At 38.4% G+C, this 25,046-nt stretch overlaps 2 protein-coding genes and 1 pseudogene across 6 annotated transcripts in view; 2 read left to right on the top strand and 1 right to left on the bottom strand.

Annotated features, from left to right (window-relative positions):
* The window catches only part of LOC145505891 (neurotrypsin-like), a 73,595-nt gene extending 64,152 nt beyond the window's left edge, over nucleotides 1-9,443 (top strand). The window contains 1 exon segment of the mRNA XM_081489132.1: nucleotides 8,891-9,443. Coding sequence (XP_081345258.1) covers nucleotides 8,891-9,360 — 470 coding nt within the window. The 3' untranslated portion in view covers nucleotides 9,361-9,443.
* The window catches only part of LOC145506656 (uncharacterized), a 95,923-nt gene that overhangs the window by 50,040 nt on the left and 20,837 nt on the right, over nucleotides 1-25,046 (bottom strand). The gene's annotated exons all lie outside the window — the stretch shown is intronic.
* LOC145506458 (olfactory receptor 4C15-like) lies at nucleotides 18,981-20,554 on the top strand (annotated as a pseudogene). The gene has a single exon (XR_014053946.1). The product of XR_014053946.1 is annotated as an olfactory receptor 4C15-like (transcript).

The raw sequence follows: 25,046 nt of genomic DNA, 5'->3' as shown, positions 1-25,046 counted from the left end.
TCATGGGGTCGCAAAGAGTCAGACATGGCTGAGTGACTGAACTGAACTGAACGCTGTGTGTTCTTGCCACCTCTTCTTAATATCTTCTGTTTCTGTTAGATCCATACTATTTCTGTACTATATTGATCCCATCTTTGCATGAAATGTTCCCTTGGTATCTCTAATTTTTTGAATAGATCTCTAGTCTTTCCCATTATATTATTTTCCTCTATTTCTTTGCACTGATCTCTGAGGATGGTTTTCTTATCTCTCTTTGCTATTCTTTGGAGCTCTGCATTCAAATGGGTATATCTTTCCTTTTCTCTTTTGTTTGTTGCTTCTCTTCTTTTCATAGCTATTTGTAAGGCCTCCTCAGACAGCCATTTTGCTTTTTTTGCATTTCTTTTTCTTGGGGATGGTCTTGATCCCTGTTTCCTGTATAATGTCACGAGCTTTCATCCATAGTTCATCAGGCATTCTGTATATCAGATCTAGTCCCTTAAATCTATTTCTCATTTCCACTGTGTAATCATAAGAGATTTGATTTAGGTCATACCTGAATGATCTAGTGGTTTTCCCTACTTTCTTCACTTTAAGTCTGAATTTGGCAATAAGGAGTTCATGATCTCCTCATGAGCCACAGTAGAATATATGCATACACACACACACACACACACACACACACACACACACATATAATCAAATCACTTTGCTGTGCATCTGAACACTAACACTGCATTGCAAATTAACTAATTTTCAATAAAAGAAAATTTAAAAAAATGTTTAAAAAACTAACGAATCTTAGTAAGATAGATTTCTTTTTGGGGGGAAAACAAAGTCCCTTTTCGATTTATTTTTTTCATAAGTGAAACAATTACCAGTGTTTGTATTCATAAATGTCAGGTGGCTAAGGTAAACTTTCAGAAAGTGGGGGACACCCACAATGTTTTTGTAAAGTCATTCTACATTATTAATAAGAAAGTAAGTGTTATTCACTCAGTCATGTCCCAGTCTTTGCAACCCCATGGAGTGTAGTCCACCCGGCTCCTTTGTCCTTGGGAATATTAGAGTGGGTAGTCATTGTCTTCTCCAGGGGATCTTCCTGGCCCATGGATTGAACCCGTGTCTCCCGAATTTCAGGCAGATTCTTTACTATCTGAGCCAGGTGGGCCATAAAGAAGGCTGAGCATGAAAGAATTGATGCTTTCAGTTTTCGGTGCTGGATAACACTCTCAAGTTCCCCTTGGACAGCAAGGAGAACAAACAAGTCAATGCTAAAAGAAATCAACCCTGAATATTCATTGGAAGCACTGATGCTGCAGCTGAAGCTCCAGTACTTTTGCCACTTGATGTGAAGAGTCAGTTCATTGGAAAAGACCTTGATGCTGGGGAAGATTAAGGGTAGGAAGAAAAGGGTGTGACAGAGAATAAGATGGTTGGATGGCATGGTCAGCTCAATGGAGATGCGTTTGATCAAACTCCAGGAGACAGTGAAGGTCAGGGAAGCCCTACATACTGCAATCCATGGTGTCACAGAGTCGGACATGACTTAGTGACTGAGCAACTACAACTCTTTTAATACTGTTCACGGGGTTCTCAAGCAAGAATACTGAAGTTCTTTGCTATCCCTTCTCCAGTGGACCACGTTTTGTCAGAACTCTCCACCATGACCTGTCCATCTTTGGTAGCCCTGCATGGCATGGCTCATAGCTTCACTGAGTTGCACAAGGCTGTGATCCATATGATCATTTTGGTTAACTTTCTGTGATTGTGGTTTTTGTTCTGGAGGCTGTGAAATTACAGTTTTTATTTCTTCTGTCTGACCTTGGATGGATGATCATAAGAGGATTATTCAGGCTTCCTTATGGGAGGGACTGGCTGTGGGGAAACTGGATATTGCTCTGTTGGGCAGGACCATACTCAGTAAGTCTTTAAACTAACTGACTGCTTGTGAATGGGGTCGAAGCTCCAATACTTTGGCCACCTGGTGTGAAAAGCCAACTCATTGGAAAAGACCCTGACACTGGGAAAGATTGAAGCCAAGGGGAGAAAGGGGCAGAGGAGGATGAGGTGGTTAGACAGCATCACTGACTCAGTGAGTTTGAGCAAACTCCAGGAGATAGTGAAGGACAGGAAGGCCTGGCTTGCTGCAGTCCATGGGGTCACAAAGAGTCAGATACTAGTTAGTGACTGAATAAAAACAACAGCAAATCTTTTTATAGTTTCAAACTGTTTCTTTTCAGTTGAGTCAAAAGAAGTATTGCATATCTTTTTTACAATAGCATAGTTCTCAGGCAGAGCACTAAATAAGCTTCAGTCAACACTTCCACACAAATAACCAACCAAGACCTACTGTACAGCAAAGGGAACACTGGTCACTGTAAGGTAACAACCTAAATTGATAAAGAATCTGAAAAAATAATAGATACATGTATATGTATAATTGAATCACTTTGCTGTACACCTGGAACTATCACAATATTATTGATCAACTGTTCTTCAAAATGGGCTACCCAGGTGGCTCAGTGTAAAGAATCTGCCTGTCAATGTGGGAGATACAGTTTTGATCGCTGAGTTGAGAAGATCCCCTGGAGCAGGAAATGGCAACTCGCTCCAGTATTCTTGCCTGGAGAATCCCAAAGACAGAGGAACCTGCTGGGCTACAGTCCATGGGGTTGCAAAGAGACAAACATGATTGTGGAACTGAGCATAATAGCAGTAGGATTTCCTGGTATAACTCCAGGAATCCACTTTTGAATAATTCTTTACACAAAAACCTTCACTGATTTAGAGCTAACTACACTCTCTCCTTTTTATGCTACTCTAGGGTTTGAGGAGCTAGACTAGACAGGTGTAGGGGTTCTAAAGCAATCTCTCTAACCAGAACCATAGCTATTTAAGTAGAGGCTGGATGACCACTCAATGGATCATTCTGAACGGATTTCAAACTTTTATGAGCTGTAGGAGTGATGATTTTGCCCATACATGCTAATTCTCTGATCTGACTCTGCTTTTCATACCCGAGTTGAAAGACAAGTTCAAGATATTTTAATGATGACACTTCAGCAAAATCCTTATCACACAGAGTTCTTTAGATAGTTTAAAATCTGCATTCAGGCTTTTACATCTGCTATCACAAATATTATTATAGCACTATAATATTGGAGTGTCCTTTCAAACTAGGTTTGGTCATGGGGTTTCAGTTTTATTAAACTCTTTTTTTTCATAACACATGTTGCTCACAGTGACACATTCTCTGGAGCCAATGAGAATTATGTACAAATTATTTTCTTCTTATTAATGCAATTATATTTGAAAATTGTAAGTATTTTTCTACATAAGAATATTTCTGAGTTTAATTGATTTAAATATATTTACAAAATAATTTCATACATCTATGTTTCTGTTCATGGATGTTTGTAATGGGCTTACAGTTGGTGATATCAAACATTTCATTCTGCTTTAGTTATAAAACAATAATTTTTTTTTTCTTTATTTTTTTTTAATAAATTTATTTATTTTAGTTGGGGGCTAATTACTTTACAATATTGTAGTGGTTTTTGCCATACATTGACATGAATCAGCCATGGGTTTACATATGTTCCCCATCCTAAACCCCCCTCCCACCTCCCTCCCCATCCCATCCCTCTGGGTCATCCCATTGCACCAGCCCTGAGCATTTGTCTCATGCATCGAACCTGGAGTGGTGTTCTGTTTCACATATGATAACATACATGTTTCAAAACTATTGTCCCAGAACGTCCCACCCTCACCTTCTCCCTCAGAGTCCATAAGACTGTTCTATGCATCTGTGTCTCTTATTCTGTCTCGCATATAGGGTTATCGTTACCATCTTTCAAATTCCATATATATGCATTAGTATACTGTATTGGTGTTTTTCTTTCTTGCTTACTTAACAATAATTTAATATAAGGATTCTGATCCAGGATTTAGTGCTCTGGTTTCTAAATTCCCCTTGGCAAATGGCATTCTTATTCTTTGTCTTATATTTCTTTGCTATGAATTGTAAATATCATTGCTTATTTCTCTATACCATATGGATTTATAAATTAAATTTAAATGAGTGAAATAGATGCTTTAATCATCTTTAAATATAATTGAATAAGGGAACTATTTTCATTAATATCTTGTTAATCTAATTCCAGAATTGTCAAAAAAACAACTATTTTGAGAAGTACTGGTGTGAAAACTTCACCTGGTGTGAAGTTCCAGTAGTACAATAGGATTCATAATTATCAATTAGTGTACATCTGAAAACAATATTTAAAAATTATGATTTGCATAAGCGTAGATCAATCAATACAAATTATTATAATAAAAATTAAAAATCAGATGATTTTCTACCTGAATGCTTATTTTATATAATATTAAATATTAAGGCTTCATAATAAACTCAACTGTTTTCCAATACCAAATTTCACAAGTGGTCAACTTTTTATTTTCTCTAGTCTTAGTGTTTTGTCTACATAGAGACTTTATGTAGAAGTTAAAAATTAAAGATAAGAGACATACAAGTTCTCTACTGTTCAGTTAACTTATATGAAATAATTGGGTTATTGGCAAGATCTACTAATGATGATGCAATACCTCTGAGGTCCTGTTAGTCGTAGCTGAGAAACTTTATATAATTCACCTGTATACAGGACATGTGGTAGTACTTTTAAGGCTATCCAAAGGCACCATTTTTAAGTCAACAAAGATACTTATTGTAGTTGAGCTAGTTGGAATTTTGAAATCTTACTATTTTGCTTCTTTCTTGGTGTACTAACAACTGCTTGGGGCCCTGGCCATGAACCTATGTCAGGCAAGTTCATAGGTAAGTTTCCCTCCCCCCCCCACAAGAAATCTCATAATTAGAGACTCTCAGGTTTAAATTAACCTTAAAATCATATAATCACCACTCATCCACAATGATATGACATTTAAATTGCTTTTTCAGCTTACAAAACATCAAGAAAGATAGACTCAAATAATACTATCAATTTATAAGTAAAAATATTTTGAGTCCTTATTTCTTATGACATATTTACATTAGAATAATAATAAAGTTAGCATTAAATTAGAATAATTATGCAATTCAAATTTGCATCAAAATTTTTCTCCATTTATGTTACAACTCACATATGTTTCAATGACACTGCACAAGTTTTAAAAACATCTTTTAAAAACTACATATTACTCAAAGAGACACATTATGTTTTAATTATCCATTTCTCCACTGTTGAACATTCTATTTCATTCTCAAGTTTCCCATAGCTCTGAAAAATTGTGTAGAATATAACTGTAAATAACAATTTTTCTCTGTTAAAAAATATTTTCCATTAGCGTGTCTTCCTAGAAAGAGTATTGTTGAACAAATTAAAAGTGAAAAATTTATTTCTTCATCATTATTTCTAAACCTTATTAATAAGATCTAACTCTTACTTCTTGACAACTTTTTTTGCTCTGTTGTGGGGTCTCACTTTAGAATAAGGAAATAAAATGAGGCCATTGCACTTTGTTTCCACTCAGGTATAAAATCTTCATCTTGGAGAACTAAAACATGAAGATATTCATCCACTTGTTTTTGGAAAACAATATATTTTTCACAGAATATATTTCATTACATTTATGTTTTCTCTTGTCTTTTCTTTGCAAAATTTCTGGCAAGTTTCCCATCCCATTAGTCATCCAGTAGCCTGTAACCAGGAAGGATGGATGACTGATCCTATAGTAAGATGGGAGGAGGCATAGGAATCATATAGCAGAAACATAAAGGAGTGAGAAGGTTATGCATATCATGGATGTATGAACTGCTGCTATTTGGTACTGAAATGTCAGATAGTAAGTGTAATTAGCAGGGAAACACCTCGTGACATTGTGTGGAAAAATATATGTTTATATACACAGTTTTGGTCCAAGAAATATTTATTGAACGTGTGAGCTTATAATAGGTACTCCCTGATATCTCAGTTGGTAAAGAATCTGCCTGGAATGCAGGAGACCACGGTTGGATTCCTGGGTCAGGAAGGTCCGCTGGAGAAGAGATATGTTACCCACTCCAGTATTCTTGGGCTTCCCTTGTGGCTCAGATGGTAAAGAATCCACCTGCAATGCAGGAGACCTGGGTTCAATCCCAGGGTTGGGAAGATTCCCTGGAAAAGGGAAAGGCTACCCACTCCAGTATTCTGGCCTAGCGAATTCAATGAACTGTATAGTCCATGGGGTCGCAAAGAGTCGGACATCACTGAGCAACTTTCACTTTCACTTTTTTTTTCCACTTCTTAAGTAAATACTTTATATGTTTGTGTTAGTCTCTGTATACAACAATATATGTGTAGTTCTTTATCTATCTTACCTAGCAATCTATTATTTCTTTCTCTTCCATACTTATTATTCCATATTATTTTTTTTAGAACTTTGAAAATAAGGATTTCCTTTGCTTGAAAGATCCTTGTGTACTGAACACCCATGCAAGAGCTTCTATACCCAAGTCTATAAAAGCTGTAAATGTACTGAAAATGACTATATTAAATCATATCGTAATAGAATTTTGAAAAAATAGAAGTATCAAATAATGAACACACTATCTTAAAAATAAATTAATCCAGAAAATACTATTTCCTATAGGCAATTAAAAATATTCATATTAACATGATACAGTGTATCAGAAACTAAATTTTAGGAGTTCACCTTCCTTTCAAATGTTTATTTCTGTTTCTCATCAGTTCAGTTCAGTTCAGTTGCTCAATCGTGTCTGACTTTTTGCAACCTCATGAACTGCGGCACACAGGGCCTCCTTGTCCATCACCAACTCCCGGAGTTTCCCCAAACTCATGTCCATTGAGTCGGTGATGCCGTCCAACCAACTCATCCTCTGTCGTCCCCTTCTACTCCTGTCCTCAATTTTTCCCATCATCAGGGTCTTTTCAAATGAGTCAGCTCTTCACATCAGGTGGCCAAAGTATTGGAGCTTCAGCTTCAGCATCAGTCGTTCCAATGAACACCCAGGACTGATTTCCTTCAGGATGGACTGGTTGGATCTCCTTGCAGTCCAAGGGACTCTCAAGAGTCTTCTCCAACACCACAGGTCAAAAGCATCAATTCTTCGGCACTCAGCTTTCTTTGTAGTCCAGTTCTCACATCCATATATGACTACTGGAAAAAACATAGCCTTGACTAGATGGACCTTTGTTGGCAAAGTAATGTCTCTGCTTTTTAATATACTGTCTAGGTTGGTCATAACTTTCCTTCCAAGGCGTAAGCATCTTTTAATTTCATGGCTTCAGTCACAATCTGCAGTGATTTTGGAGCCCCCCAAAATAAAGTCAGCCACTGTTTCCACTGTTTCCCCATCTATTTGCCATGAAGTGATGGAACCGGATGCCATGATCTTAGCTTTCTGAATGTTGAGCTTTAAGCCAACTTTTTCACTCTTCAGCAGGAAAAAAAAAAAAGAGCACTTGAAATCCTTCTAGGTTTATGGTCAGGGGACGCAGTCATGATTTACCTATCCATGTTAGTCTATCAGTCGTGTCCCACTCTTTGCAATCCCATGACTATAGACTGCCACGCTCTTCTGTCCATGGAATTCTCCAGGCAAGAATGCTAGAGGGGTTGCCATTTTCTCCTCTAGGGGATCCTCCTGACCCAGGGGTTGAACCCAGTTCTTCTGCATTTCATGCAGATTCTTTACCAGCTGAGCCACCAAGGAAGCCCTATTTGCACATGGTGAATGGAAATTTATCAAACATTTGCTCATCACCTAATAGGTTTCAGGCACTGAAGCCATAGTGGCAGATTCTATGGTAAGAGCCCCAAGTGGTGCTAGTGATAAAGAACCCGCCTGCCAATTCAGGACACATAAGAGATGTGGGTTCAGTCCCTGGGTTGGGAAGATCTCCTGGAGAAGGGCATGTCAACTCACTCTAGTATTCTTGTCTGGAGAATCCCATGGACAGAGGAGCCTGGCAAGCTATAGTCCATACAGTCACAAAGAGTTAGACACGACTGAAGTGACTTAGTATGCAGGCACCCATGCTAAGAGTGGAAACAGAGCTGAAAAACTTTAGTGTTCTGGATGGTTCCAATTGTAGTGTGTCATCAGTGCAATACATATTTCCTTATATTCAATGCTTGTGATAGATACTTGTCGATGTTATATTTCTTTCCACAGTTAGAGCTGAGGGTTCAAATGTAAATTCACATGGAATAGAAAATAACTCCTACCTGTGTGTAGCAATTCTCAACTTACAAGATACATCTGAAAATTATAGTTTGTAAGCTGATGGACAGAGCGAAGGGCTCATGAGGCACTGAGATGACTTTGCAGAATCACTTTGAGCTGAACTAAGAGAAGAATCCAGCTCTTACGTAGACAGAACACTGATTTCTCAATAAATTACACACCAGACATTGCTCTAAAGGTGTTTAACAGGTGACAGGTGCTAGGGGTCTGTAGAAATGGAAATCATCTTGGAAAAATTTTAAAAAGGCTTGAAACAAGAACTGAGACAAAAGTGACAAGGAGATGGTTCATAGTAAAATAATCATTCTTCCTTTGTTGTAAGAAATTCAGATCAAATTTCTTTCATGGTTAATCAGTATCGTTTTTTGGGGTTTTTTTTGTGTGTTTTTTTTTTTTTTTTTTTTTTACTTATTTGTAGATAATTCAGGATGTAGGAAGGTATTACTTCCTAAATGGATGTCCTCACACCTCCCAACAACGTGACTGAATTTGTTCTCTTGGGACTCACACAGAATCCACACTTGCAGAAAATTCTCTTCATTGTCTTTTTGCTCATTTTCCTGTTTACTGTGTTGGCCAACCTGCTCATTGTCATCACCATCTCTCTCAGCCCCACGCTTTCTGTTCCCATGTACTTCTTTCTCACTCACTTGTCCTTCTTAGATGGCATCTTCACCTCTGTCACCACCTCCAAACTGATCACTGACCTGCTGTACCAGAGGAGAACCATCTCCTGGAGTGGCTGCCTGATTCAGATCTTTCTGGAACACACAGTGGGAGGTTCAGAGATCATCCTTCTCATTTCCATGTCCTATGACCGCTACGTGGCCATCTGCAAGCCTCTGAGCTACACGACCATCATGCGACAGGGGCTCTGCCAGCTCCTGGTGGTGGTGGCCTGGATTGAGGGGGTCCTACATGCCACCGTGCAGATTATTTTCTTTGTCAACTCGACCTTCTGTGGTCCTGACATCATTGATCACTTCATGTGTAATTTCTTCTCACTGCTGGAACTCGCCTGCAGTGACACCTACAAGCTTGGCATCATGGTGGCAGGTAACACTGCAGAAATGTGTTTAGTTTTTTTTTTATCATGCTCTTCATCTCCTACACAGTTATCCTGCACTCTCTGAAATCCCATGGCTCTGAAGCATGACACAAAGCCCTCTCTACACGTGGCTCCCATTTCACAGTAGTGGTGCCTTTTTTGGTCCCTGTATATTCACCTATATGCGTCCTGTGGTCACCTACCCTGTGGACAAATTCGTGGCTATGTTCTTTGCAATCCTCACTCCCATGTGAAATCCTATCATTTACACAGTGAGAAACATAGAGGTGAAAAATGTCATGAGGAGTTTGTTGAAGAGGAGAGTGACTTAGGCTGTTCATGGTGCCAAGAAAGCAATTGTTTATATGCATTCAGAGGGCTATACCTGTTGTAAAGTGTGAAATAAAAGTAAGAAATTTTGTAGATCATTTAAAAAGAGAGAGAGAGAGATCCAGGAACTAATACTTGTCGGGATTTTTTTGTGTTTTTTTTTTAATTTTGGCTAGGCATTATTGTAGGCATACTGATATTTTAATGTACACTGCCAAGGTTTCAGTATTCATAGGTTCAGAATAGGCAATGAAAAGAACATTAAATCCACAGTTTGATAATTGTAGAGTAAGAAGTTTTTCTCCAGAGTCTTACTGCTGCTTTTTCAGATTTCTCATATATGTTACTTTGATGAAATTGGCTTTTCCATAGGATTTTAATCTCATTTTTTTTTCCATTTTTACTTACCCTATGGTAAAGCAAACATTGGATAGAAATATTGGGTAAATACATAGTGAAGAGGGAGTTGAATGAGGGAATAATAGCTAATTTTTCCCTGTACTATGGATTTATCAAAAGCAAAATGAGTGTCACTGACAAAAGGAGGAAAGAATATTTTACAATCTATCTCTGATTCTCTTTTTAATAGAGAAGATAGAGCACAAATTTTGAAATTACTCTTAATTTGCTCTCTTTTTCTTAAATATCACTATGGATCACATTTTTTATTGAATATAAAGAAAACATTTTCATTTTTTATACCAAGACTTGAGGAACCATTTGAAACAAGAGTACACATCTCTTTCAAGTATCAACTGAAAAGCATATGGTCAATTTCCAAAGCTGTTGCTCTGTAGATCTGATTCATATAAGTACATTATGTGAACCCTTTATTATCTACCAGGCACACTCACTTCAGTTGATTTATCCTCAAACAAAACTGGTAGTTTCATTATCTTTGTTCCTAATTTACAGGGAAGCAAATTGAAGCCAAGACAGTTTTACTGATTTGCTTGCCTCACATCACACATGCTTCTCCCATAAAGTATGTCCAGGACCTATAACTCTAGAATGAAGTTCCCTTACAAACTTTCAACCTAGGGCTTCTAACTCAGTTTCTTTCAAATGCTTTGTCTGTGGTATGTGTTTTCATGTAGATAAGAAAATTATCTGTGATCTTAATGATTTACCTCTTTTGTGAAGATGGTGTTAATGTGTTGTAGCTTTGTCTCACATTTTATGATATACTTCGGCAGTACAAGTTTATTCATTTTTTGAAAGTTCAAGTTATACTACTTCACTTTTACAAAGAAACATTAGTATGGTAATGGTAATCTAAAATGGAAAAGAATCTCAAATAGACTATATATATATATATATGCATGATACAGGGTGCTCGGGGCTGGTGCACCGGGATGACCCGGAGGGATGGGATGGGGAGAGAGGTGGAAGGGGGGTTCTGGAAGGGGAAAACATGTACACCCATGGTGGATTCATGTCAATGTATGGCAAAACAAATACAATATTGTAAAGTTAAAAAATAGAAAATAAACTAATCTAAAACAAAAGAAAAAAAGAATATATATATATTATACATATATATATAGATATATATATTTGTAAATAAATCACCTTGCTGTGCACTTGAAACTTACCCAACATTGCAAACTAACTGTGCTTCAATAAAAAAAAGAAATATTTAAAACCTCATCAACATTTGTATGATTGTGGAGTCTTGTGTTGGCTTTTGTAAAAACAAAAATCCCATTTTTTTTAATTGGTAAAATCAAGTATTGATGTTGTTCTTCATAAAACCCAAATGCTTAAAGTTAACTTCAGAAAGCTGGGAATACCGGTAATGCTCCTCTATATACATGGCAAATACCAGGTCATCCTACATTATTAATAACTGTAAATCTAAGCTTCTCTGACTACAACACAGAAACCCATGTTACTTATCACAGATGTCACTTTCTTAGACTCAATGATGAAGTGGAGCTGTTTATTCCATAATTTGAACATAGAGTAATGCTTGAACATGGTACTGGGACGATGGTGTTTAGTAAATTGTGCATAATGATCTCAAATTCATAGGAAACAGCAATTTTTCTCACAATGTCTAGGCCTGGAAAATGATAGAATCAGCATTTAATCTATTAAAATTGTCGTTTGAAATTTCTGGTGAGAATTAAACCTTTCAACAAATCAAGACTAAATGATATATGGTTTATTCTGATGAGAAGGTAAGAGGAAATGAGAGTAATCCAAGGGCAGTGAATAGAAAAGTCTTAAGTAAATGTTGTTTCTACTCTAAGACCAAAGGGAAGATTTGAAGACAGAAAATAAGACCAATGATTGTGTTTTAGGGGGCTATATCAGAGGCTCAATGGAGGAATGAGAAAATTAATGCTGCATGAACTATAAATTTCCAACAGAAAACTTGGAAGGTATCAGAACTGAAGAAGGATGTGTAGGCTGTATGGAATCTCAGTGGGTGAAGTATTGCAGGTTGTAAGTTTAGAGATTTCTTTTCTCTCATTCCCAATAATCTCTTCTGAGGAGCAACTACCATGTGACTTCTTTTGATTCATTAATATATATATAAATATATATATATCAGGCATAGTTACATTTCTCCTAAAAAGTTAATGAGATAGAATGTCTGGATCTGGTGTATAAGGATATTTTGTTTTAACATGAAATTTTCATTTGGTGAAAATTTTAGGCATTAAGAGACTGAAGTGAGTTCACTAGTGTTGAAAGCCAACGTGAGACATACATTTTGACAGGTTCTTTTCAAACTTTAACTCTCTTATCGTAGGGACAGGTATTAGTTGATCGAGTTTCACTCCATTGTATGCAAGAGGGAAATGAAACTCAATAAAGTAAAAAAGAATATGAAGTCTGTTAGAGTTGGATTTCTATATTCATCTCACTTCACAGAACTCCTCCTGTCATGACGTGAAAACATCAAAACAATGATCTGACCACTGGCCACATTGTGAAGATTGTCACGGAGGCATTCAGTTCAGTTCAGTTCAGTCGCTCAGTCGTGTCCGACTCTTTGCGACCCCATGAACTGCAGCACGCCAGGCCTCTCTGTCCATCACCAACTCCAGGAGTCTACCCAAACCCATGTCCATCGAGTCGGTTATGCCATCCAACCATCTCATCCTCTGTCGTCCCCTTCTCCCCCTGCCCCCAATCCTACCCAGCATTAGGGTCTTTTCCAATGAGTCAACTCTTCACATGAGGTGGCCAAAGTATTGGAGTTTCAGCTGCAACATCAGTCTTTCCAATGAACACCCAGGACTGATCTCCTTTAGGATGGATTGATTGGATCTCCTTGCAGTCCAAGGGACTCTCAAGAGTCTTCTCCAACACCACAGTTCAAAAGCATCAATTCTGCGGCGCTCCGCTTTCCTCACCATCCAACTCTCACATCCATACATGACCACTGGAAAATCCATAGCCTTGACTAGATGGACTTTTGTTGGCAAAGTAATGTCTCTGCTTTTAAATATGCTATCTAGGTTGGCAATAACCTTCCTTCCAAGGAGTAAGCATCTTTTAATTTCATGGCTGCAGTCACCATCAGCAGTGATTTTGGAGCCCCCAAAAATCAAGTCTGACACTGTTTCCACTGTTTCCCCATCTATTTCCCATGAAGTGATGGGACTAGATGCCAGGATCTTAGTTTTCTGAACATTGAGCTTTAAGCCAACTTTTTCACTCTCCTCTTTCACTTTCATCAAGAGGCTCTTTAGTTCTTCTTCACTTTCTGCCATAAGGGTGGTGTCATCTGCATATCTGAGGTTATTGATATTTCTCTCGGCAATCTTGATTCCAGCTTGTGTTTCTTCCAGCCCAGCGTTTCTCATGATGTACTCTGCATATAAGTTAAATCAGCAGAGTGACAATATACAGCCTTGACGTACTCCTTTTCCTATTTGGAACCAGTTTGGTGTTTCATGTCCAGTTCTAACTGTTGCTTCCTGACCTGCATACAGGTTTCTCAAGAGACAGGTCAGATGGTCTGGTATTCCCATCTCTTTCAGAATTTTCCACAGTTTATTGTGATCCACACAGTCAAAGGCTTTGGCATAGTCAATAAAGCAGAAATAGGTGTTTTTCTGGAACTCTCTTGCTTTTTCGATGATCCAGCGGATATTGGCAATTTGATCTCTGGTTCCTCTGCCTTTTCTAAAACCAGCTTGAACATCTGGAAGTTCATGGTTCACGTATTGCTGAAGCCTGGCTTGGAGAATTTTGAGCACTCCTTTACTAGCATGTGAGATGAGTGCAATTGTGCAGTAGTTTGAGCATCCTTTGGCATTGCCTTTCTTTGGGATTGGAACAAAAACTGACCTTTTCCAGTCCTGTGGTCACTGCTGAGTTTTCCCAATTTGCTGGCATATTGAGTGTAGCACTTTCACAGCATCATCTTTCAGGATTTGAAATAGCTCAACTGGAATTCCATCACCTCCACTAGCTTTGTTCGTAGTGATACTTTCTAAGGCCCACTTGACTTCACATTCCAGGATGTCTGGCTCTAGGTGAGTGATCACACCATCGTGATTATCTGGGTTGTGAAGATCTTACATCACTTTATTTCACTCTTAGAATAATTTTTAGTGTTGGGGTTACTTGTATAAAAAATATAGTCATTTTTATGACTCTAAACGTATTTGCTAAAACATTTCCCAATTAGATAATATGAATGAAGCTGTTTCATTGCAATTTAGAAGACACCGTTTTTTTAAAAACCTGACTTAGAAATCTGTTTTATTCTTATGATAGATCCTTCAGTGCACTTTGTATGTATAAACACTATTAAAAAAAATAAAGTTTACATCAATATTCCACATCTTCCTTTTGAACTATACATTACAAAGCAATTCATAGTAACTGTCTTATTTGACTCTCACAGGTCAACAGCTTGAACAAATGGTACTCTATTTTATCGGAGAGGACTCAGAAGCTTCTGGTTTCTTCAGTGACACATGACTATAAATCTGTAGCTTCTAGATTTTTATATTGGAAACTGAACAATTATTATATTATTTTAATTAACTTTTCATTTTGGAATAATTTTGGATTAATAGAAAAGTTGCCAAGATAATACGGAGCTTCTGTCTACTCCTCAATTATTTCCCCTAATAAATATCATTTAACATTACTAATAGTATATTTGTCAAGACTGTGGAATGAACATTGAGTATATTACTCTTAAAGAAGCACAAGATTTTAATCACGTTTCACTAACTTTTCCACTTCTATCACTTTTCTGTTCTAGGGGTCAATCCAGGACAACACAGTATGTTTAATTACCTTTTAAATACTTTCTAATCATAAACCTTGTGATCATAAACTCTGAGGACACTGTCCTCTCTATTGCCTAAGTTTTAACAGGAATTTTGGAAATTCCTTTTATCTAAAAAAAAGAGCATTTTGATTTGTTCGTATTTAATGAGTCTACACGCAATAAATGCTGGAGAGGGTGTGGAGAAAAGGGAACCCTCTTACACTGTTGGTGGGAATGCAAACTAGTACAGCCACTGTGGAGAACAGTGTGGAGATTCCTTAAAAAACTGGGAATAGAACTGCCATATGACCCAGCAATCCCACTGCTGGGCATATACACCGAGGAAACCAGAATTGAAAGAGACGCGTGTACCCCAATGTTCATCGCAGCACTGTTTACAATAGCCAAGACATGGAAGCAACCTAGATGTCCATCAGCACATGAATGGATAAGGAAGCTGTGGTACATATACACAATGGAATATTACTCAGCCATTAAAAAAAATACATTTGAATCGGTTCTACTGAGATGGATGAAACTGGAGCCCATTATACAGAGTGAAGTAAGCCAGAAAGAAAAACAACAATACAGTATACTAATGCATATATATGGAATTTGAAAGATGGTAACGATAACCCTACATGCGAGACAGAATAAGAGACACAGATGCATGGAACAATTTTATGGACTCTGAGGGAGAAGGTGAGGGTGGGACGTTCTGGGAGAATAGCATTGAAACATGTATATTATCATATGTGAAACAGAACACCATTCCATGTTCGATGCATGTGACAACGGCTCAGGGCCGGGGCAATGGGATGATCCAGAAGGATGGGATGGGGAGGGAGGTGGGTGGGGGGTCCAGGAAGGGGAACACATGTAAACCCATGGCTGATTCATGTCAATGTATGGCAAAAACTATTACAATATTGTAAAGTAATTAGCCCCCAACTAAAATTAAATAAATTTTTAAAAAAAATAAAAATAAAAAAAAGTAAAAAATAAAAAATAAAAAAAAGAGCATTTTGATTTGTTCGTATTTAATGAGCATTTGATTCTAAAATAGTATTTCTTAGAAACTTCTCAGATTAGGGAAGTACAGAGCCTGAGAATTACTTGTTAGATTAATACAGAGCCTTGCTCTTTCTCTCCACTGTTTGTATTATTTGATTTCCTTTGTACAGTGACACTACCTGTAAAAGAAGTGGACACCTGAGGATTTGGGCTTCCTAGGTGATGCTAATGGTAAAGAATCTGCCTGCAAATCCAGGAGATAGAAGGGATGAAAGTTTGATCCCTGGGTCGGCAAGATCCCTTGGAGAAGGGCACAACAATCCATTCCAAAATTCTTGCCTGGAGAATCCCATGGACAGAGGGGCCTGGCAGGTTACAGTCCATAAGGCCACAAAAAGTTGGACACAACTGAAGCAACTTAGCACCCACACACGCACACATGAGGGTCTTAAGACTATAAAATTGTATTCAGGGATTATTAAAGACTTAAAATTGTTGCAAATTTAAATGATACCGTATCTCCATTGTGGTAACCAATAAAACTATTTTATATTTGTGAATATGTAAAAGGATGAGTAAAGATATTTGTAAGCCTAGATCATGGTAAAGCAGAAATTAGGAGTTAAAGGATTGTCATTTCTGCTCTGTGTCAAAGGCTCTGGAAGCTTTTTCTCACTGATGGCAATTTTCTCCAGTGCATCTAACTGCATTAATGGTTTTATGAATATCAATATTGCCTTATCTGATTCTTCTAAGAATCTTATCAATAGGTATTGTTATTATACATCATTACAGAATAGAATCTGAGCTCTTGAGAATTTTAAGTAACTTTTCTCACCACATAATATAACTTAGTACAAGAGCTTGGATTTGGACCTAGGTCTCTATGAATCTGGACCTGGTGTCTTTATTTCATTTCAGTGTCTCTGCATATATTGATAGTTTTTACTCTTTAATATATAGTCATTAACTGATCCAATGATCTTATAAGGTTTTTCTCATGCTCTTGTTTGCTTGATGACATACCTGAATATGGAGTTCAGAGTACAGACGCTGTTTAGGAATGCCTAGTACCCTGGAAACAATTTGTTTTAAAGTAAGTAAAAAGACGTGTTGTATATACGTCTGTATATTTGCTAGTTTTATTCATATTTTCAATAATTTTTGTTAGCTGTCAGTGTCATTCATAAAAATCAACTCATTTTTAATTCTTTCAGAAAGCCCAATTATTCTTTTACTTCCCTATATAACAAGCATAGATAGTATGTGTATGTACACACACACACACACACACACACACACACACACACACACTCACTTGCCACTTGACTCATGAATTTCTCATATATACAGGGAAGGACACAATCATATTTCCCTGGTTGTTTATCAGTAAAGAATCCACCTGCCAATGCAGGAGACACGGGTTCAATCCCTGCATAGGGAAGATCCCCTGGAGAAGGAAATGACAACCCACTCCGAGGTTCTTGTGTGGGAAATCCTATGAACAGAGGAGCCTGACAGGCTACAGTCCATGGGATCACAAAGAGTCAGACATAACTGAACAACTAAACAGCAACAAAGGACAGTCATTCTTCAAAGCTGTGTCTTGCTATAAGAAATGAAGTCAAAAGTTGGAGTAATATCTGGATGAGTAATGGAAAAGCTTTATGTGGGTAACCTGTTTGCTTTTTTAAGTGAGAGAAGAGTCACTAAAATCAGTAAGAGCATTTTATCATAAGCAGCAATTTCACATTTTCCAATTTGACCCTCATTATAATCGTATGAAATGGGTAGGGATGTTATATGTGAATATCCCTACACTACAGTAAGTCATACTGTAAGTAAGTCAACAGACACACACTTGTGAGTACTGCTTGATCTGATTGAGTCACCTTGAATAAATACTTAGCAATTAATAAAGCCTCAGGCTCTGGCTATAGTCAGCATTCTGTTTCTATTCCTTACCTCTGTGGTTACTGTCAGTTTGTATCTGTAAATAATCTGGTCATTACCTTCTGATTCTACATCACTGGCTCTGTGTCATTCATCAAGAAGCATCAGTCAAACATGAACAGAGGAATCAGGTTATAACCTCTACAGTGAATGGAGACTCGAGAGAAGCCCCTCCTGCTCTTGCTAGAAAAATTTTTGCTTCTTTCCCTATAGAGTCAGTCACTTCCATGCTGAAGTCAAAGTTTCTGGGTTAAAACTCCAGAGCCAGTATCTGTTATTTCTTTAATTTTATCTGTTTAAGCATGGGCTTCCTACCAGTAAAACTGGGTAATAAGATCTAACGTGGACTGTTTCCTAGCCACTTAACTCTGAACAACTGCTTCCTTACATTATTTAACTTAGTCATCATAACAGTACATATTAGTAGGTATTACTTATTTTTGTCAGCTTCTATTCTTGTTTTCGGAGAAGGCAGTGGCACCCCACTTCAGTACTCTTGCCTGGAAAATCCCAAGGACAGAGGAGCCTGGTAGGCTGCAGTCCATGGGGTCGCGAAGAGTCGGACACGACTGAGCGACTTCACTTTCACTTTTCACTTTCGTGCATTGGAGAAGGAAATGGCAACCCACTTCAGTATTCTTGCCTGGAGAATCCCAGGGACGGGGGAGTCTGGTGGGCTGCCATCTATGGGGTCGCACAGAGTTGGACATGACTGAAGCGACTTAGCAGCAGCAGCAGCAGCCGCAGCAGCATTCTTGTTTTAAAATAATGAGTGAAAAGAAAGCCAACTTAACACACGCATATTTATTATGTATTGGTCTACAGCAAGGTGATATTTCTTTTTTTTTTTTTCTGAATAATGAATTTGTTGACTTTAAAGTCTCATTTTTTTTTTTAGACTTTAAGGAAATAATTTGGAGTATAGCCATGATCCAAGCACTACTCCAGTTTTGTCTAATTTTTCCTTCTACCTGGAGATAAGGGAGTCACCTGATCATGGATGGCATGCAACTTCCCCTTCTCCCATCCATGCACATGGCAGGCATGACCAATAAACTGCTCTTTTCCTTTCCTCAGATCATGGATGTAGCTTCAGAACTCTTCTCACAGTTCACTCCAGGAAACCACTACTATTAACATATGACCAGAGTTAGCAGTTGATATAATAACGATTTCTTATCCCCACCCCAGATGGATCCCTACCCTTCTCCTACATTGAAGCTCTGTCTTAAAACATTTAACAATTTATCTAAACTTCAATTCTTCCTGATATCCTCCTACCACCTTCAACACATTTCTAGCTTTGTGTTCTCAATGAAAAAGCAAGCACAAGAACATAAGTCAATTTTTCACATGGATGCACCAATTTGTTGATGACTATGATGACTCCCAAAACCGGTCTGACATTTGTCTTTTTCTCTAACTAGATTCTACATGCTCACTGTGGTACCTTTCACCTTTTCCTTGGAAATTATGCAAAACCAAAGCTTCGTAACTGAGTTTGTCCTCCTGGGGCTTTCACAGAATCCAACCATGCAGAAAATAATATTTGTTGTTTTTTTGTTCATTTACAGTGCAACTGTCGGGGACAACTTGCTAATTGTGATGACCATCAGTAGCAGCCCAGCACTCTGTGGCTCCCCCATGTACTTCTTCCTGGCTTTTCTGTCCTTCCTGGATGCATGCTTCTCCTCTGTCATTGTCCCAAAGATGATTGTGGACTCTCTCCTTTGGAGGAAAACCACTTCTTTCGAAGGCTTCATGACCCAGCTCTTTGCTGAACACTTCTTTGCTGGGGTGGAGGTGATTGTCCTCAGCGCCATGCCTATGACCGCTATGTGGCTATCTGCAAACCCTTGCACTATTCTTCTATCATGAACCGTAGACTCTGTGTCCTTCTGATGGCGGTAGTCTGGACAGGGGTCTTCCTGCATTCCATGATACAGATTTTCTTCACTTTCCAGCTGCTCTTCTGTGGCCCCAACGTCATCGATCACTTCATGTGTGACTTGTACCCACTGCTGGAGCTTGCCTGCGCTGACACTCACATCTTTGGCCTTTTGGTAGTCACCAACAGTGGGTTTTTTGGCATCTTAATCTTCTCCTTGTTGCTTGTCTCCTATGGGGTCATCCTGCTGTCTCTGAGAATACATAGCTCTGAAGGGCAGAAGAAAGCCCTCTCCAACTGAGGATCTCACATTGCTGTTGTGGTTTTGTTCTTTATCCCGTGCATATTTATGTATGTATGACCTTCATATTCTTTACCCTTTGACAAAATGGTAGCCATATTTTACACCATCCTAACTCCCTTGATAAACCCTTTGATTTACACTTTCAGGAATCTTTATTCACTTCTTTAAGTGAAAAGTGCCATGAGGAAAGTGTGGAATAGGATAATGGTAGTTTCTAATGAAAAATAAAACATTTAAAGTTGAGTAAAAAATTCAAATTATCTAATCAGACAAAAATCTTATATGGATGAACATTGTTTGACCGGGGGTAAAGTAATGCAATATTATAAAAAATAGCATAAGTTCCAGGAAATAATTTAGTTTTCATTCTTAGATCACTTATGAACTCTGATTTGGCAATTCAATAGCCTCAAATGAAAATTAAGAAGACTTGAATTTTACGCTCACTTAGAATTTAGAAGTCAAAAAAGAATGAAAAAATTATTCTCACTTATTGCTGCTGCTGCTGCTGCTGCTGTTAAGTCACATCAGTCGTGTCCGACTCTGTGCAACCCCATAGACGGCAGCACACCAGGTTCCCCTGTCCCCGAGATTCTCCAGGCAAAAACACTGGAGTGGGGTGCCATTTCCTTCTCCACTCACTTCTTGCAACTCATTTGATATTTTGGAAAATATTTCTGGAGGGAAGAAAAAATTGTCTTAGAGATTAGATTTTGCATACATAAATATGTATGTGTGTGTGTGTGTGTGTGTGTATGTGTGTATATATATATATATATCAATGAAGATTTTGTCCAACCTAATGTATCTGCTAAACCACTAGACAATTCAAGCATGACCTAAATCAAATATCTTATGATTATACAGTTGAAGTGAGAAATAGATTTAATGGCCTAGATCTCATAGAACTATATCTCATAGTGCCTGATGAACTATCAATGGAGGTTCACAACATTGTACAGGAGACAGGAATCAAGACCATCCCCAAGAAAAAGAAATGCAAAAAAGCAAAATGGCTGTCTGAAGAGGCCTTACAAATAGCTTTGAAAATAAGGGAAGCAAAAAGCAAAGGAGAAAATGAACGATATACCCATTTAAATGCAGAGTTCCAAACAATAGCATGGAGAGATAAGAAAGCCTTCTTCAGTGATCAGTGCAAAGAAATAGAGGAAAACGATAGAATGGGAAAGACTAGAGATCTCTTCAAGAAAATTAGAGATACCAAGGGAACATTTCATGCAAAGATGGGCTCAATAAAGGACAGAAATTGTATGGACCTAACAGAAGCAGAAGATATTAAGAAGAGGTGGCAAGAATACACAGAAGACCTGTACAAAAAAGATCTTCATGACCCAAATAATTATAATGGTGTGATCACTCACCTAGAGCCAGACATCCTAGAATCTGAAGTCAAGTGGGCCTTAGGAACCATCACTACGAACAAAGCTAGGGGAGGTGATGGAATTCCAGTTGAGCTGTTTCAAATCCTGAAAGATGATGCTGTGAAAGTGCTGCACTCAATATGCCAGAACCAGCCCCGAGAGCCCGGTATCATGCATTGAACCTGGACTGGAGATTCATTTCCCATATGCTAATTTACATACTTCAATGCCATTCTCCCATATCACCCCGCCCTCACTCTCTCCCATAGAGTCCATAATACTGTTCTATTTGTCTGTGTCTCTTTTGATGTCTCGCATACAGGGTTATCTTTACCAGTTAACTAAATACCACATATATGTGTTAGTATACTGTATTGGTGTTTTTCTTTCTGGCTTACTTCACTCTGTATAATAGGCTCCAGTTTCATCCATCTCATTAGAACTGATTCGAATGTATTCTTTTTAATGGCTGAATAATATTCCATTGTGTATATGTACCACAGCTTCCTTATCCATTCATCTGCTGATGGGCATCTAGGCTGCTTCCATGTCCCGGCTATTATAAACAGTGCTGCAATGAACACTGGGGTACACGTGTCTCTTTCAATTCTAGTTTCCTCAGTGTGTATGCCCAGCAGTGGGATTGTTGGGTCATATGGCAGTTCTATTTCCAGTTTTTTGAGGACGACCCGGAGGGATGGGATGGGGAGGGATGTGGGAGGTGGGTTCTGGAAGGGAAAAACATGTACACCCATGGTGGATTCATGACAATGTATAGCAAAACAAATACAATATTGTAAAGTTAAAAAATATTTAAAAATATATATATATATATATAATAATAAAATGTGAAAAAAAATGCCAGCAAATTTGCAAAACTCAGCAGTGGCCACAGGACTGGAAAAGGTCAGTTTTCATTTCAATTCCAAGAAAGGCAATGCCAAAAATGTTCAAACTACCGCATAATTGCACTCATCTCACACGCTAGTAAATAATGCTTAAAATTCTCCAAGCCAGGCTTCAGCAATACGTGAACCATGAACTTCCAGATGTTCAAGCTGGTTTCAGAAAAGGCGGATGAACCAGAGATCAAATTGCCAACATCCGATGGATCATTGAAAAAGCAAGAGAGTTCCAAAAGAATATCTGCTTCTGCTTTATTGACTATGCCAAAGCCTTTGATTGTGTGGATCACAATAAACTGTGGAAAATCCTGAAAGAGATGGGAACACCAGACCACCTGACCTGCCTCTTGAGAAACCTGTATGCAAGTCAGGAAGCAACAGTTAGAACAGGACATGGAACAACAGACTGGTTCCAAACAGGAAAAGGAGGACGTCAAGGCTGTATACTGTCACTCTGCTTATTTAACTTATATTCAGAGTACATCATGAGAAATGCTGGGCTGCAGGAAGCACAAGCTGGAATCAAGATTGCCAGGAGAAATATCAATAACCTCAGGTATACAGATGACACCATCCTTATGGCAGAAAATGAAGAACTAAAGAGCCTCTTGATGAAAGTGAGAGAGGAGAGTGAAAAAGTTGGCTTAAAGCTCAACATTCAGAAAACTAAGATCATGGCATCCGATCCCATCACTTCATGGGAAATAGATGGGGAAACAGTGGAAACAGTGTCAGACTTATTTTTCTGGGCTCCAAAATCACTGCAGAAGGTGATTGCAGCCATGAAATTAAAAGACGCTTACTCTCTGGAAGGAAAGTTATGACCAAACGAATATCACCAATGACCAATATGACCAAACCAGAATATGACCAAACCAGACAGCATATCAAAAAGCAGAGACATTACTTTGTCTGCAAAGGTCTGTCTAGTCAAGGCTATGGTTTTTCCAGTAGTCATGTATGGATGTGAGAGTTGGACTCTAAAGAAAGCTGAGCGCCAAAGAGATAGATGATGCTTTTGAAGTGTGATGTTGGAGAAGACTTTCGAGAGTCCCTTGGACTGCAAGGAGATCTAACCAGTCCATCCTAAAGGAGATCGGTCCTGGGTGTTCACTGGTAGGCCGATGTTGAAGCTGAAACTCCAATACTTTGGTCACCTGATGTGAAGAGCTGACTCATTTGAAAAGACCTTGATGTTGGGAAGGATTGAGGGCAAGAGAAGAATGGGACGATAGAGGATGAGATGGTTGGATGGCATCACCGACTCAATGGACATGTGTTTGGGGGAACTCATAAGTTGGTGGTGGACAGGGAGGCCTGGCGTGCTGTGGTTCGTGGGGCCGCAAAGAGTCAGACACGACTGATCATCTGAACTGAATTGAATGTATCTGCTGTACAACTGAAAATTACAAAACATTGTAAATCAACTCTATTTAAAACATAAATAAATAAACAATAGAAAGAAAAACATTCACATATTAATATTTCAGATTTGTCAAAGAACTGTAATTATTGCTGACTTTAGCTCTTTGATAGTGATGATAAATATAATTCACAGTTTGAAAGTGAAAGTGATGTCTCTCGGTCATGTCCACTCTTTTGTGACCTCATGGACTGTAGCCTACCTGGCTCCTCTGTCCATGGGATTTTCCAGGCAAGGGTACTGCAGTGGCTTGCCATTTCCTTCTCCAGAGGATCTTCCAGACCCAGGGATCGAACCCTGCTCTCCCACATTTCAGGCAGGTGCTTTACCATCTGAGCCACCAGGGAAACCAGTTCACACTTTGATATAACACAAATAAGAGTAGCTAACCACACATATTTCATCTATGGGCTTTCAACTGCCTTCAAAGACTTCCAGGCCTCTAGAAGAGATGGACTTAAGGAAAGTTTATGGGGAAGAGAATAGAATTGCCTCATATCAAGTCATATGAGTTGAAGTTTAACCAATTGTCCCCAAGGCTTGATTTTGCCCTTGGACTGTTTGAGCTAGGTAGCTTGTTGCATATCACTTGGGACTGGTTTCGAAGAAATAGTTTCCTTGGAGCTCCTGAGGCTTAAAGCCTACCTTAAGCATTTGCAAACTTTTGTGTGAATTTCTATAAATATCAAGTACAGTAAAAATAAAACAGTTAGCCTCATGATTTTTCAAAAAAAAAAAAAAAGAGAGAGATACAGTGGGAAGGAAGCTGGCTGCAGAGGCATTTATTTCTCAGACTGTAAGAAAATTTACTCCAATTAAGTTTCCAAGAGCCGAATTAAGAAATTCACTCCATTTTCAGAGCATTCTCTCTGCTCCAATACAGACGTTGCTGTTCTGTCTGACCCAGTGTTTCCAGGAAGGAGCTGTCTGAATTATAGCTACATGAAGAGTTCCCTTCTCCATAAACTCTTTATATCCCATCATCACTTGTGATAGAAGGCAATGATAAATCTCATTGAAGTATCATTTGTGTGTTTTATTCAAGCTTCACACAATTCACCTTCTAAGTAAATGAAAGTTGAAGATATGAAAAATACACTCTGTTGGAAGTCATCTGTTTGGTTGTAAGAAAAGAGGCAATTTTCTCAATCTGTCTGAAATATTTTCTTCTGTGCTGTGCTTAGTCTCTCAGTCATGTCTGACTCTTTGTGACCCCATGGACTGTAGCCTGCCAGGCTCCTCTGTCCATGAGATTCTCCAGGCAACAATACTGGAGAGGGTTGCACTCTTCCAAGATATCTTCCCAATCCAGGGATTGCACCCAGGT

The sequence above is a fragment of the Giraffa tippelskirchi genome, chromosome 1 (genome assembly GCF_054371585.1).
Source record: "Giraffa tippelskirchi isolate mGirTip1 chromosome 1, T2T-mGirTip1v1.2.pri, whole genome shotgun sequence".
In the NCBI taxonomy this organism is placed as follows: Eukaryota; Metazoa; Chordata; class Mammalia; order Artiodactyla; family Giraffidae; genus Giraffa; species Giraffa tippelskirchi.
The sequence above is the reverse complement of the archived record's forward strand: the minus strand, read 5'-3'. Positions and strand labels throughout refer to the sequence as shown.